A 15,018-nucleotide genomic window follows, 5' to 3' on the forward strand; every position below is an offset into this window, starting at 1 on the left:
CTACTTGTGCAACCTTACTATACTGCTACTTTTGTGGCTGTAAATATGGTCGCTTATCTTACTAGACTCGCTTCCCTTACCTCCTTTGGGGCAACTGGAGATATCCATTTGCTTTTACAGTTTGTTTGTGCCAAATCCTTGAGATCAGGCGTTCAGTCAGATTGGTTTCTTGTCTGTCATTAAAGTCTATGGATACAAGGCCTTCGAATACAGCATTTAGTCATGCTGCTTCTGGTGCCTAGCACTGGCAGCCATCACTAAAGGAGGTAGTGCAAAAAAATTGTGAACCAGTCAAATCATACAAGTCATGTATTCTGGGAAATGGTGGCTTAATCTTTGGACGCCAAGACTTGGAAAATTGAGGATTGCAAGTCTGGAAAAGTAGTCTGCTTTTTCTGTGTGCTTAAAAAGTTACTTGGAATACAATTCCTAAGAACTTAGACCTCTTTCACACGGAGCGGACCGTATTGCGATCCGCTTCGGCTTTTTTTTTTTTTTTTTTTTTACGGTCATGGATGACACTTGTCGTCCGGTCCGTATGTCCGCATATCTTCCCATCCGTTTGAGGATGATATACGGACATAATGTATGTCTATGGGATTGCGGATGACACCGCTGACATCTGATTTTGCGTCCTTTCAGTTTTTTAAACGGAAGAAAAAAATAGGGTTCTGTTCCGTTCCAAAAAACGGAACAGAACTGAAAGGACGCAAATCGGATGTCAGCTGATGGTCATCCGCAATCCCATTGACATGCATTATGTCAGTATATATCACCCGCAAACGGATGGGGTGATATACGGACATACAGAACACCTGTGTGAAAGAGGCCTTAGTCTAGTTTCCCTGTTAACAGTTTAGGAAAGATGTGCACATTTGTAGCAATCTTCATGGAAGTAGAGTATAGGAACTTTGCTTTTGTGTCGGACTCCAAATATGCTGCAAGGCAAGAGTGCTCAACAAACTTGTTCTGATAGACTTGTGTCAACATTACCAGACCTCATGTTATAGGAAACCAAGGTTTTTTTATATTTTTTTTTTTTTCTGTTGTGGTTCTGTGTTTTTTGGAAATGTAACATATTCTTGAACACAGTTCTATCCCTGTATGGGCAACACTGATTTATATATTTGCAGGCTAAGGATTGGCCTGTGTACAAACAGACTTGACCAGTCCACCAGGCATTCACACAAGGCTGCTCTTTCTGCCAGTGTGTGATTTAACTAGAGAAGTGAAGCTGTGAGGCTCCAAGTGTAGGCAAGGGGAAGAGGCAGTTGCATGATCTTAAACAAGAAGTATGGGAATGTGGTTTTTTTTTTTTTTTTTGTCTCAGTGGTTTTATGACAACTTCATTACTAACTACAGGTCCCTGCTGTTGTGTTTTTTTTTTTTTTTTTTTTTTTTTTTTATTTAAAAAAAAAAAAAACAACTTGCATAGGTGGATGCAGTATCGGCCCTCTGCTGGCTTGAAGAGCGATCGCTCAGTTCTAAGTGCTTTGTAAGCAGAGAGCTGATGACTGTCCATCACCGTTCTGGTCTCTGTCCAACCCCTGAATGGCTGACTCAGGCTCTCAGTGGCTCGCTGAGAGGCTGAGCCAGGTCCCATTCCAGACTTTTGGGTGGATCCTGATCATATAATCGCGATATTTCCTCAGCCTGGAACCATCTTTGTGTCGTCAGCTGACAGCAGGTTTGAGCTCGCTGTCGGTTGAAAACTGGTCACAGGAGTGCTGAACGATCTGCACTCCTGTGATCCACAGGAGAAGTACAGCCAAACAAGCTTGTTTGGCTGTACTTCACCTTTAAGTGTTCCGAGTGTTACTAGAGCCCATTTTTGATTGTACAGATGTCTAAATCTAATCTAAAGTTATACTTTGCTGTTTGCTGTCAGTAGATTTTCCTTTAGAGTATGAAAGTTGGAAAGGTCTTATTTAGCTGAGTATTTCCGATTTTTTTCTTCCCTCCATCTCTGATCAAGGTGTCCAAATCTTCTTCTTTCCCCAGATCATGAGTCGTCTCAGTGGTGTTATGACAACTTCATTAACTACAGGTCCCTGATGTCTGCAGACAATGTACGGCAGCAGCTGTCACGAATCATGGACAGATTTAACTTGCCACGACGAAGTACAGACTTCACAAGCCGGGATTATTACATTAATATTAGAAAAGCTTTGGTTACCGGCTATTTTATGCAGGTACGTCTGAACGTCTGTAGAAGGAACTTTGAATTCCTGCCTTTGAGGTTGAGCTCAGATGGGAAATAAATTGCATAAACGATTATGAAAGTGACTAAAATCATATAACAAGGTCTTTTAGGAATTCGAATGTGAGAACTGGAGGGACTTGAGAAAGTACAAGCAATTAACTCCACATAAATGGATCTTGGCCTCCCTACTGATCTGTGATATGAAGAAATTAACTCCTGATGTTCATGTTGACTCGTGCTCTTGTTTTGCTTTTTCAGTCACTTGAATTAGATGAAATTACCTAGCATATGGCACACTGTCAAGTATGTCACCTCATATTTAGATGAGTGCTTCATGCACAGAAATGTATCCATGGTCTACTGGGAATTTTTCATAAAGGCCTGCTCAAGATGCGTTTCTTCTCAATCACTGACATAAGCATGTCCAAATAATAACTTGCAAATCTATATATTCAGCCCTCATAACTTTACGTATGCAAGGTTCATTCATAGAAGAAATTGTGAACGCATATTGAGAGACCCTGTCACTACCTATAATTTGAGCTGGTCACTGTGGTCCCTTTAAAGCAGTTAAACCAATAGTGGCTGAAAACCTCTGTGTATCTACATTGCAGGTGCTTTTAGCATTGATTAACCTCTTCCAACTTCAGCAAGGCTGCAGATGTGTATAGTCCTTGGCAAGAGGTTAAAGAAGTAATATGTAAATTGCCTCCTATTGAAAATGGTTGATATCTGCAGTCAAAGTTAGAACTGAATTTCCTGTTTTTCAAATTTGTTCTAGATCATTGACTCAAGGACGTGGGGTCAGCAATCAGGCAGGCAGCTAGTATTTTCAAATAGGATAGACTTGGCAGCCCAATGCCATGTGAGGGATTTGTAACTCCCCTCTGCTGCTTATTCTTTTCTGTTCTACAGCTGCATTTATGTTGTGGCGAGATAAAGGGTGAACATAATTTGTAACATTTGTGCCCTAATTTATGGTTATTCAGGTAAAGCTGCCTATGGGTGTACAAGGTTTTTAGACATTCTAGCTGATATTTGTTTTCATTTTAAACTCAAACCACTTGTCTTGAACCACTTGGCCGCCTACTGCAGATTTACTGGGCTCCCGCTTCCCTGGCTGTGCTGTCATTCACTACAGCATAAGCTGATCAGCGGTTCCCAGCCAATGATTTATGGCCAGAACCCGATGAGCGAATGATAGAAGAAAGCTCTGTGTTGTTAAACACAGATCTCTTCACAGTTTTCATTTTTTTTTCCTTCCTGCTAAGCAGGAAGTAAAAACCAGCACATCTTAGTTAAAACAGTTCACAGAACACACAGTAAACATTGTAGGCACACAGTTAACTCCTTCATTGCAGTGTATATTAGCGCTGATCGCTGCCATTACTAGTATAAAAAAAAAAAATATATATATATCCCATCATTTGTAGATACTATAACTTTCACGCAAACCAATCAATATACACTTATTGTGTTTTTTTTTTTTTACCAAAGGAATGCAGCACAATACATTTTGGCTAACATTCATGAAGAATAAATTTTGATGTAATACAGAAAGTAAAAATTTGTGTTTGGGGGTTTTTTTTTTTTTATTTTTATTTATTTAGTAAAAAATAAAAAAACTGGTGATCAAATACCACCAAAAAGCTCTATTTGTGTGAAAACATTATATAAATTTCATTTGGGTACAGCATTACATGACCATGCAATTGCCCATTTAAGTAGCGCAGTGCCACATAGCAAAAAATAGCTTGGTTATAGAGGGGGTAAAATCTTCTGGAGCTGAAGTGGTTTAAGTATTACCTTACCTTCAGGGATGTTTACATAGCCTCCCCCATACAATGACAGCACTTGAGGCATCTCATGTTGTGATAGCTATATGAAAAAGTGCTCCCCTTGTGTGCAATTGCTATATAGTGCTATTCAATAAACTGCTGCCATCAATTTTAGCATACCCCAAAAATATATGTAATTCGTGTGTTGAGGCCCTAGCTTAAACCCAACTAGTGTATTTATAAATATTCCAATGCAATCATGAAAAATCAAAAGACAAATGTGTTTAAAAAAAAAAAAAAATGGTAACCAGTATAAGTCCTGTAATATGATATATTTCTAAACAAAAAAAAATCTTCTATTTCGCCATCTTTCCTTCACCTTGTGAAAAATACTTTCTCTTTCGTTCACTGACGGACACAGCTCCAAAATCTTCTTGACCATTGGGTTATGCTGCCCCTACAGGAGTAGGACACTAGGCAGGAAAAAGCTTTAGCAGGCCTATGGGGCAGTCCCAGGATATACTCCCACTTCCTGCTATAGGCACTCAGTTTTTTTTTCCTGCCTAGTCAGGAATAATGACCTAGTTCCTTGCTGGGATCTCCAGTCCTAGCATTTTTTCTTTTTTAAATGGATTTTTTTCCTCTTATCAATTTCTGTTCCTGTGAGAATTACAATCAACTGCCGGACCGGGCGATGCACTGGATATTCTAGATACTTAAGGTCTCCCCAATCTGACCAGCAAGCGTGACACAATCTTAGCTCCGTGCTAGGTCGGCCGTGACATAGCCCCAGTGGACGGGGGCTGGTTGGCAAGTTAAATGTCTCGTGAGGATGCTCAGACCTGGTTACAACCTGAGTCGCAGTGTACCTCTAGCCTGCAGCACCCCCATTCAAAGATGGTGCGGTGGTCTACCTGGAGTGGTGCCCACCCTGTTCCATTGTGTGGTGAGTAGTGTCCTCCCTCCCTTGATGGTCTTTTAGGATGTACATGGGCCCCTCCCTGGGAGGGGTCTCTGATTTGGTTTGTTTGCTCTCCGGCGCTTCGACAGGGAAAATCTCAGTCTCGTGATCCTCTGGCCAATGCCAGAGAGACACCGATGGCTTCTTGGGGCCAGTATCGTCTTCTATACGTCTTTCCTCTTCTAGAACCTCTGCCAAGATTCCTGCGTAGGTATGAGGCAGAAGGGATTACGGCCATCCTAGTGGCTCCAGACTGGCCTCGCCGGTTTTGGTACGCAGATCTGATACGGTTGGTCGCCGATGCTCTTTGGAGACCTTCTCTTAGAGGAGATCTGTTGGCCCAAGGGCCAATCTTCCATCTTTCCTTACAGTCGCTGGCCTAATGGCTTGGCTGAAAGAAGGCCTGGTGCTGAAGGATAGAGGGTTTGTATGAATCGGTAAATCCCACAATGCTGCAGGCTAGTAAATCCACTTCTAGGAAGATTTACCATCGTGTTTAATGAGCGTACTTTGCGTGTGTGAATCTCTTGGGTTCACCTCCGCTCCTTTTTGGTGCCTCGGAGTTTGGCTTTCCTCCGAGTTGTTAAGCAACGTCTGGCCTCGGGTAACATCAAGGGCCAGATTTGGCCTTGGCGGTTTTCTTTCAACGTCTTTTGGCTACGCATTCTTTGGTTTGCACCTTTGTTCATGGGGTTCGCCACTTGGCTCCCCCAGTGCCGTCTCCGTTGCCCTTGTGGGATCTCCGATTGGTGCTGTCGGTTCTTAAATAACTGCCATTGAAAAATATTTGAGAGATTCCTCTGCTTACATTGTCCCAGAAGGTAGCCTTCTTGGTGGCTTTTTCTTCTGCACGTAGGATGTCGGAGCTGGCAGCTTTGTCTTCTCGTTCACCTTACTTAGTGGTTCACGGAGATTAAATAGTGCTTTGTCATTGTCAGTCGTTACTTCCTAAGGTTGTTTCTGGTTTCCATCTGAATGAAGACATGGTGTTGCCTTCCCTTTGTCCTAAGCCTAGGCATCTTAAGGAGATTGCCTTGCTTCTCTGGCTGTGGTTCGGGCGTTCAGGGTGTACCTGGCGGCTACTGAGTTGTTTAGGAAATCAGATTCGCTTTTTGTTCTTATGGATGGACCTCATAAGGATTTGGCTGCGTTTGCTGCTACCATTTCCAGATGGATCAGACAGAAGGGTGGTGCAGACCTATTCAATCAAGGGTCAGGTTCTCCTTTCTCAGTTAAGGTGCATTCTACGCGGGTGCTTAGTGCCTCCTGGGCCTTCTGCCATCAGGCGTCGGTGATGCCTGCCATCAGGCGTCCGTGCACACTTTAACAAAATTTTTACAGTGGATGTGCTGGCATCTGCGAATACTTCTTTGACCGCAAGGATTTGCTGGCTGCTGTTTGGGAGGACTAGTCCTCTTTGAGGGTGTATGTTTCAGGTGAGCTCCAATTGTTACTGATTGAGCTCCGTATTACCTCCGTATTTGCCTTTTGGGAATTTTTTCTGCTGTTTCTTTCCCACCTCTCATGTTGACACCACTTTGGGACATCCCAATGGTCAAGAAGATTCTGGAGATGTGTCCGTCAGTGAACTAAAAAGAAAATTGGATTTTTGTTTTACCGTAAAATCCTTTTCTCTGATGTTTGATGGACACAGCACCCACCCCGCAATTGAGTTGGGTTATATTTCTTCTGACACCGCTTGCAACAAAACTGAGTGCCTATAGCAGAAAGTGGGAGTATATCCCCTGGGACTGCCCCATAGGCATGGTGAAGCTTTTTCCTGCCTAGTGACCTACTCCTGTAGGAGGCAGCATAACCCAATGATTAAGAAGATTCTGGAGCTGTCTGTCAATGAACATCAGGGAGAATTTTACAGTAAGACAAAAATCCAAATTATTTCACCATGCCATCTTTCCTTCAACACGCGAGTGATCTTCACACTCAATAGTGTTCCCCTCTGCTTGCGTGCTCCTCCACCTAATATAAGGGGAGGCCACTCACCAGATATCTTTGGTCCAGCAGAACCCTCAAGCTTATGTAGTTACAATCCTATAGATGGTGTATACATGGTGTCCACCTCCTTTACTCTTATATCCAATATCAGCAGGAAAGTCCCATAATAAAAAACAATAACGCTATAATCGTGCAATATGTTTATCATACAATATCCTTGGTAAAAACTTATGCCAATGCACTTACATTTCCATGTGCCATAAAGCAGCACCGGCTGTTAAACGTCTGTAAAGTTACAATCCTCGCCGCTCATCTCTTAGCAGGTGTGCGTTCCACCTGAGTCTGACATCCCGTTGTGCTTTTGTCAGCCATTTTTGCGAAGAGGAGGAGGATTAGCTGATTTACAAAAAATAATCATCTCCGGGCATATGAGCAAAGAGGTTATCTGTGTAGAGAGAACCCTTTTCACCTTCATCGCAACTATGTGACCACCAGCTGTGGGCTGGGGGACCTCAACACTTCAACCTCCAGTTATTCACAGTTTGTTAAAAGTATTGTTTATAACTCTCCTCCTTTGCTGCGGTGCAGAGAGCAATGATCTGTTACACAGTAGCCAAGCTCTTTAGCGCCGCTGGTAGTGTTGGGTTTTTTGAGTGCTCCTGGGATACTGTAGGATTCCATGACCATGTTGTGAGCAAACGCTTAAAGTATCAACACTTGTTTGTTTTATTTCACCAGTGATTGCCTCTTTCCAGTAACCAATTTAGAGAGCTCCAAAGTAAATGGGTCCATGGATTTAGTTTATCTTGATAATATTAAAAACAAACCAGTATCCTTTTTATTAAGTTGCATTTCAAGGATGGCAGTGTTGTGCTTCGACATACTGTTGACATCTGTGCAGCTGTACAAGTCTTATGATTATTGACTGTGAAAAGATTTGTCTGTGCCCTTCAGCAATGAAGTGTAAATAAACTTCACTATCTGTGTGTACCTTTTTATTGAGCGGCTTTGTAAGAATTATAATCCTTATAATTCTAACAGTTGGGTTTATCTTCTCTCATAAGGTGGCGCATTTGGAACGGACTGGCCATTATCTGACCGTGAAAGACAACCAAGTCGTGCAGTTACATCCCTCAACAGTTCTGGACCACAAGCCTGAGTGGGTCTTGTATAACGAATTTGTGCTTACAACAAAGAACTACATCCGCACATGCACAGACATAAAGCCAGAATGGTATGTTTAAAGCCCTATAACTCTGCTATACACGCAATTTGTATTGTAGTAAAATTTGGGTTTTTGATCAAACATATTCAGATAACCTAAACATTGCATAGGTTTTGGCAATCCAAAGTACAAACTCCTAATTGCTTCTGTTCTATATTGATTAAGCCATACCGCATTTCATTACCTTGCTTTACTTGCTGTAAGTGTTTAGTGGGGGCAGGGAGCATGTTGGCACCACTGTGGTTTTGCAAAACCCTCACCCGATATACCATTAGAGAGGGAAGGTTCACTTTAACAAACCTACAGAGTGCTAGAGATGCCTGCATTTTTACCACAAGCTTTGTGCAGACTTTTATTAAATCATTCTCCTGGTTTTTGGGGACCTAATATCAGTACTTTATAAATATGAATAATCCCACTGATCACATGTTAAACATCCATGGTGAATCACTTTTCGAGAACAGTACAGCAGTGACAGCCAGGCATTCAGGATGCGATCCTGGCACCTCCCAGGAATGTATAGTGTGTGTGCATTTTGCTCGCTGTTGCAGTGCAGTGTCATTGGCCTCAAAGGGCGAGTTTGACAGGCGATGCAGCCTTTCAAACTCTGCAAAAGGTCATTGTAGCCGTATTAGTGCACTTGCGACAGAGACAATTGAGTACTGTCCGTGATACTTTTTTTATTTGCACTAACAAAAATTTTCAGGACAAGCTTTCGGGGTATGTCCCGTTCTTCAAGATCCAAGCAGTACTGATTAACAAAATGTTTAGCAGAATGGTAAAAAAAAAACACTCTGCAAAACAAATTAAAACTGCTGCGGCTATGAAGGAAAGCATTGTAACACGTGTACCGCTTGTGTGCCTTAATACTGATCTTTGTCTAATATGGGGGGGTAGGGCAAGGGGTCCCCAGTCATATACCTTAAAAGGGTCTTTTAGATTTGTGGCATAGCATACTACATAAAGTTGAAGGAAATTCTCTGGCATTTTCCATGCAAAGCAGATAACATTGTTTTACTGATTTAACCCATTCTCGATTTCTATCAATGGGTTTTTCTTATCTTTAAGAGTACTTCCCTCCCCCCCCACACTTAACTTTCTTTTTCCACTCTTCAGGTTGGTGAAGATTGCTGTCCAGTACTATGATATGAGCAATTTCCCGCAGTGTGAAGCAAAGAGGCAGCTGGAACGGATCATTGCCAAATTTCAAACCAAGGAGTACTCCCAGTACTGAGGATGAGTGAACATCAGCTTTTCTCCAGTGTAGCTTCTGGAGAGACAATGGACTGATAAATTTGTATCTTATGTGATGGTTCAGTGATGGCCTTTATTTGAAAGCTTTTAATTTTTTTTTTTTTTCATGATGGTAAATCTGACACACTTTTCATAAATGAAACATTTATGGTTCCCCTTTGTGTTGACACTGTAGCTTGTACTGGAAACGTTGATCAATGTTTTGCAGTTTATTGGAAGTAGTTCTATATATATACAACAATGCTATAAGCATTTCTCTAGAAATGTCTGAAAATGCTTCTCCAATGTTATCGGACCGTGTTCTGCATGAATTGTAACTGTTGACATTCCTTTTTAGAAGTTGTGAAATGTTACAACTTGTGCACCTGTAGACCCAACCATCGGCCTCAGTGTGGAGGCACTGGCTTCAATAAAGTCTATTTATACTAAGTGCTATTCATTAAAACAAAAAAATTCCGTATACAGTACAGTAGAGATTGGGCCAAACACCCCCATTTGGTTCGCACCAGAACTCCTGAACAGAGAAAAAGTTCTGGTCCGAACCACAAACCCAATTAAAGTCCATAGGACCTGAACTTGGAAAATCAAGTGTCCCCATTTTAAAGGCTTATATGCAAGGAATTGGCTATAAAAAGGGTGTGGGGGGCAAGAATCAATGCAAGATTTTATTGTTATTATTATTTATTTATTTTTTTAAAGAGTTTACAGGAGCAGTGATTTTAATGCTGCTTAAAGTGCAACAATAAAAATGAAAAATGTATTTAAAATATAGTGCCTGGGGGGTCCCTTTAGTCTGCCTTTTAAAGTGGTGCACCTGTACCGTGGATAAAACCTAGTGCAGCAAAACTAACATTTCTAAAGAATCAAATAACATTTAAATTGCCAGCAATACAATACCATTGCCGGCAATAGAAAGATGTTAAAAAAAAAAAAAAACGTGCCCCCCTAAATCCATACCAGACAATTATCTAAGGCATGCAGTCTGGCAGGTCAGGAAAGGGGACAAATGGGCGCGTCCTCCTGCACCAGGCCACATGCCCTCAACATGGGGGGGGGGGGGGGGTGGATGCTTTATGTGCAGGGGAGGTCCAATGCCCCCCACCACATAGCACCTTGTACCCATGGACAAGGGCCTCATCCCCACAACCTGGCTAGTGGTAGTAAGGGTCTTCTGGCAGGGGGCTTTTCACTTTATTTTTTTGAATGGGTAGGGGTACTTATGTACTCATTCACATGAGGGGGATTATAATAAGCCCCCTGCCCGCAGACCCCCCATAACCACCAGCCGGGATTGTGGGGATGAGGCGTTTGTCTCCATTAACATGGGGACAAGCTGCTTGGGGGGGGGGGGGCTTACTCCCTCATGGGGGCGTGAGGACAAAACAATTGCTTTAAAGGAAAGTCTTTTACAGTGTATATGTATTGGTTGGTGTGTGTATTTTGTGCACTAATGCCTTCACTGCTAGAAGCTTGTCCAACTCCAATTAATGTAATACTTCTGGCACCATGGTTTGTGGGTGTAGCGTTTTAAGGGTCTCCACAAGCTAGCATTATGTACAAGTATCCCTTCTATTCAAGGGTTCCTAGAAAACATTTGCATTCAGAAATGAATGTTCTCTGTGCAGTATATTTATGTAAATTAGTTCGCATTTAAAACAGTTTCACTCATTTTACCAAATTTTGCATCTTTATAGAGTTCTGTAAGGCTAAAACTAAATAGTGATTTTAATTGCTAGCTAGGCAGAGGTTTAACTCCCTGTTGACAACTTTCCCGGTTGAATGCCATACAATGCAAATTAAATTATCAAACTGTTAACCCTCTTCCTGACAAGCTATCTTGCCAGGCAGGTGCACACAGGAAAATGTGCTGCTTTAATAGCAGACCTCTCGAGCCTAAATTATACAAATGGGTTACAGATTCACCTTAAGACCAATGCAATAGGTGCCTGACACTGACTTTATGAAGACTCTGTATGGAAAACAGCATCAGGTTTTCCAACAAAAAGCATGGCAAATGAGTTTCTTAATGATATCCCTAGATACAACCATATTGAATTTGGTGCAATGTAATTGTGTACAGCTGATAAACGGGCAATATGGTCAATGAATGAGTTGACCTTTCAGCCTCTACAGAATCGAGAGGTCAGAGAGACTGAACTGAATTAGTTTAGGTGCTTATGGCTGAAGGTGCGTTGCATATCACTGTACCAAGATTTTGTGTTCAGGTGTTGGATAGACATATAATACCGGCAGTAATGTTAGGCAATGCCTCTTGTTTACGTAGAGGAGGCTATTCCAGTTAGGCTAATGTCAGTTCCAGGTCAGTGAGCAAATTGAGTCATATGTCAGATGGCCCTGCACAATTCCGTGATGCAGAGGATAACTACCAATCCAATGTACAATGGCCTTTGCATTTAAAGAACTGAAGATAATAGTCACATCATTATAAATCTTTGTTCAATTACTTTGCTATGGATACGTGTTTTTGTTCATAGCAACCTACAAAATAAAGATTTTACTTCTTGTTCATAAGATTTCTAGTCAAGGAAATGTCTAAAAAAAAAAAAAAAAAAAAAACATACCCACTATGCTATTGTGATTACCCTAGACTTGGTTGAAAGGAAACTGTAGGAATTGTAACAAAAAAAAAAAAAGCAATACGTTATTACAGAATTGGCCTAAAATGTGGCAAAATCAGTTCTCTTGTACATGACACAGGCAACTTATTCATACACTACGGGTTTTAGGCTTGTGTACCTACAGGTGGTTGCACACTGGCACACATTTAAGAAAATAGTCCCCTCCACTATAACCCCACCCACTGTGTGAGACCTTGGTGTTTTTTTTTTTGCTGGTGTCTGAAGGCCTTTTGTGAAGAAATCGGCTCCAAGGGTGTTCAGAGGTCTTGGCATGCTTGCTTACCTACTCAGAACTCGGAGTATTCAAGTGACAGACTGTCTAGATGACTTTCTCCTGCAGGATTCAACTGTCAGCAAATGTCCAAAAGACAATTCAGCTATTCCAGGCCTCTGTTTGGATGAGCAATTTCAAAAAAATCTCTTCAGCATTCCATTTGCCTAGAATTCGTGGGTCTGATCGTAGACAAGCAAAAGTTTTCTCTAAGAGCTCATGCTTGAAAACATGAGATCCAATAGAAATCCCACAGTCAGATTTGCTATAAGAGTTCCTGGATCTAATGGTCTCCTCCATTGAGGTAGTATCGTTCACCCAAAGCCACTCAAGAACTCTCCAACTAAACATTGCTAGCATGGAAAAAGCAAGCGCTTTCCCTGTCCCTCTACCCATACTCCTAATCAGTCACACAACAACTTCTTTGTGAATCACCACTCCAGCCTGAACAGTGGGAAAATCTTTCCTTCCCTACTTTTGGAAAGGTCCTAAAACAGATTCATGTCTGGCAGGCTGGGGATGAATAGGTGAGTATCAGCGCTGCTCATTCATGGATAAGTCCATAATGTGTGGCTAATGCCAATAAATGCAAAATTATCCTTTAAATAAATATCATACCATGTGTTATAAAGTGCTCAGTGATATAAAACTCATTATCATGAATATGTAAATAAATAAATCCAAGCAAATGTCCAAAAATATTATAAGTTATAAAGTGCTATATATTAATGCCATTAGCTCATTGGTGTAAACATATAATTGATATCAATATTAAAGTGTCCAGTGCTCAGTGACAATAAGTAAATTATCCTCTTCATATAAAAAGTGCTCTGTGCTTGTCTGCTGTCTTTCACCAGAGATGATTAAAGTGCTCAGTGCTCAAGTATCTGGGTGCTCCCCTCTCAGTCCCCTACTCAGCGGACTGTATGAGGGTTCAAGCCTTATAAGCAAAAAACACCTCCCAGGAAGTCACCAAATTATCAGCACCTCAGATCAATCTCCTCACCAATAGATCGCAACAGTTTCTGATAAAAAGCATCTAGGAATAGATCCACCATAAAATTCAAATGGAGAGAGACCTCATCGTGCAGTATTATCAACTTTATTAAAAATCAATATAGATTGCACTTACAGTGTATCAGATCACAATCTGCGGTAACAACTCCTAACTCGGGGACGCCAAACTTTCCTCTGCGTTCCATCCGCTCATACCGGAAGTGACGTAGTGCGTGAGAGTAACGGTTTGACGTGTTTCGCTCTGCCAATCGGAGCATTCTTTTGTCTATCAGCCTCTAATTTCAGCTTGCTCAAATGGGCATTGACAAAGCCTGGCCAATTGTTTTTTTTATGTATAGCTGCATCAAATGTTACACTCTGCAGTTTTAGTAAATCATCTCAACAGTTTGGGTGCAGTCAATCAATGCCACCTCAGCAGTGGCCCATATCAACCAGCTAGAAGGCATGAGCAGCCTAGCTTCCTTGAAGGGCGCTAACCCGACTCTCTTGTACTAAAACTCATTGGGGTGGATTTACTGAAGGCAAATATGGTTAGACAACAGGTATGAACGCATATCAGTAGGTTTTGCCCATAGGCCAGAGTGTAACCTTATCTTATGTCAACCTGTAGAGTGGTCTGGGCCTCCCAGAAGTAAAACCGTGCTCCAGTCCAAAGGTGAGATAACACCTATACAAATGCATAATCGGAGACGATAGCCAATAAACCGTAATAAGTATGGGAGAGCAAGAGATAGAAGAAGAGAGAGAGAGAAAATAAAAAGTGCAGAAAGAAAAGGAAGACGTAAACATAGAGAGGGAGAAGAGTAAAATCTGGAGGACCAGCACACATGTAAGTATGGAACTAGTAATGTGGGTGGGGACAATGAACATCCACAGCGACATGGAGGGCAATATCCCGGTGAACAGAATCTGAGGTCTTAATAATGGTTGCCATTACCAAAGTAAAACACCAAGAAGGTACACAATTCCCCGACAAAGGAGTGACTACAGATCAGGGATCTCATCAGAGCAGAACATCCATCCCGACCAGATGTCATGAAAGCAATCCAGCCGGTCCCCAACAGTATGGACCCAGCGTTCCACTCCCATGACCCGTTTCCCCCCCCCCCCCCTTCCATTCAGCCACTGTGGGACAAGAAGCCTGCTTCCAGTGTTTTGGAATCAGACATTTGGCCGCATTCAATAAATATGGGATAACACTGCGTTTATACCGTTTAACCGAGGATTGAACATCATGAAAGATTGGTCCAGGGGTTACAGTTTATCTGTGATGCCTCTCTAGATGCGGCTCCCTTAGCCTGCAGGGTGTCCTTGACGGCAGTGACTGCGCTGCATGATATGGCTGAAATGCTGGTCTGGGGACTAGGCTTTCCAAGAAGGTATTGACTGATCTCCCTTTTTTAGGAGACCGCTTGTTCGGTGCTTGCATTGAGGAGATCATTAGTCAATCATTAATTACAGGTGGGTTAAGCTGGATAAACATTACAACTTTTGTTGTCAGATTTCCTTAAGGCTGGCCATACATGTTCAACTTTTGTTGTACAATTTTCTGTTAGATTTACCACAAACCACATAATATGAGGTCAAAGCTAAACAACACTTTCACTTGTATCTAATAAGGCAGGCCTTTGTACTACATAGTTGAAGGTAAATTTCAAGAAAATTGTATCGTGTATGGCCAGCCTTAGATTTACCTTTTCTATGTAGTGCAAGGGCC

The 15,018-nt window shown here is 41.8% G+C and overlaps 1 protein-coding gene across 1 annotated transcript in view; it reads left to right on the forward strand.

The window, feature by feature from the left end:
• The window catches only part of DHX15 (DEAH-box helicase 15), a 75,560-nt gene extending 65,757 nt beyond the window's left edge, over positions 1 to 9,803 (forward strand). The window contains exons 12-14 of the mRNA XM_082267851.1: positions 2,002 to 2,192; positions 7,960 to 8,129; positions 9,237 to 9,803. Coding sequence (XP_082123977.1) covers positions 2,002 to 2,192; positions 7,960 to 8,129; positions 9,237 to 9,354 — 479 coding nt within the window. The 3' untranslated portion in view covers positions 9,355 to 9,803. The remainder of the gene's footprint in view (positions 1 to 2,001; positions 2,193 to 7,959; positions 8,130 to 9,236) is intronic.
• Positions 9,804 to 15,018: the final 5,215 nt, after the last annotated feature.

Source organism: Pelophylax lessonae, assembly GCF_965119305.1.
Source record: "Pelophylax lessonae genome assembly, chromosome: 1".
Classification (NCBI taxonomy): domain Eukaryota; kingdom Metazoa; phylum Chordata; class Amphibia; order Anura; family Ranidae; genus Pelophylax; species Pelophylax lessonae.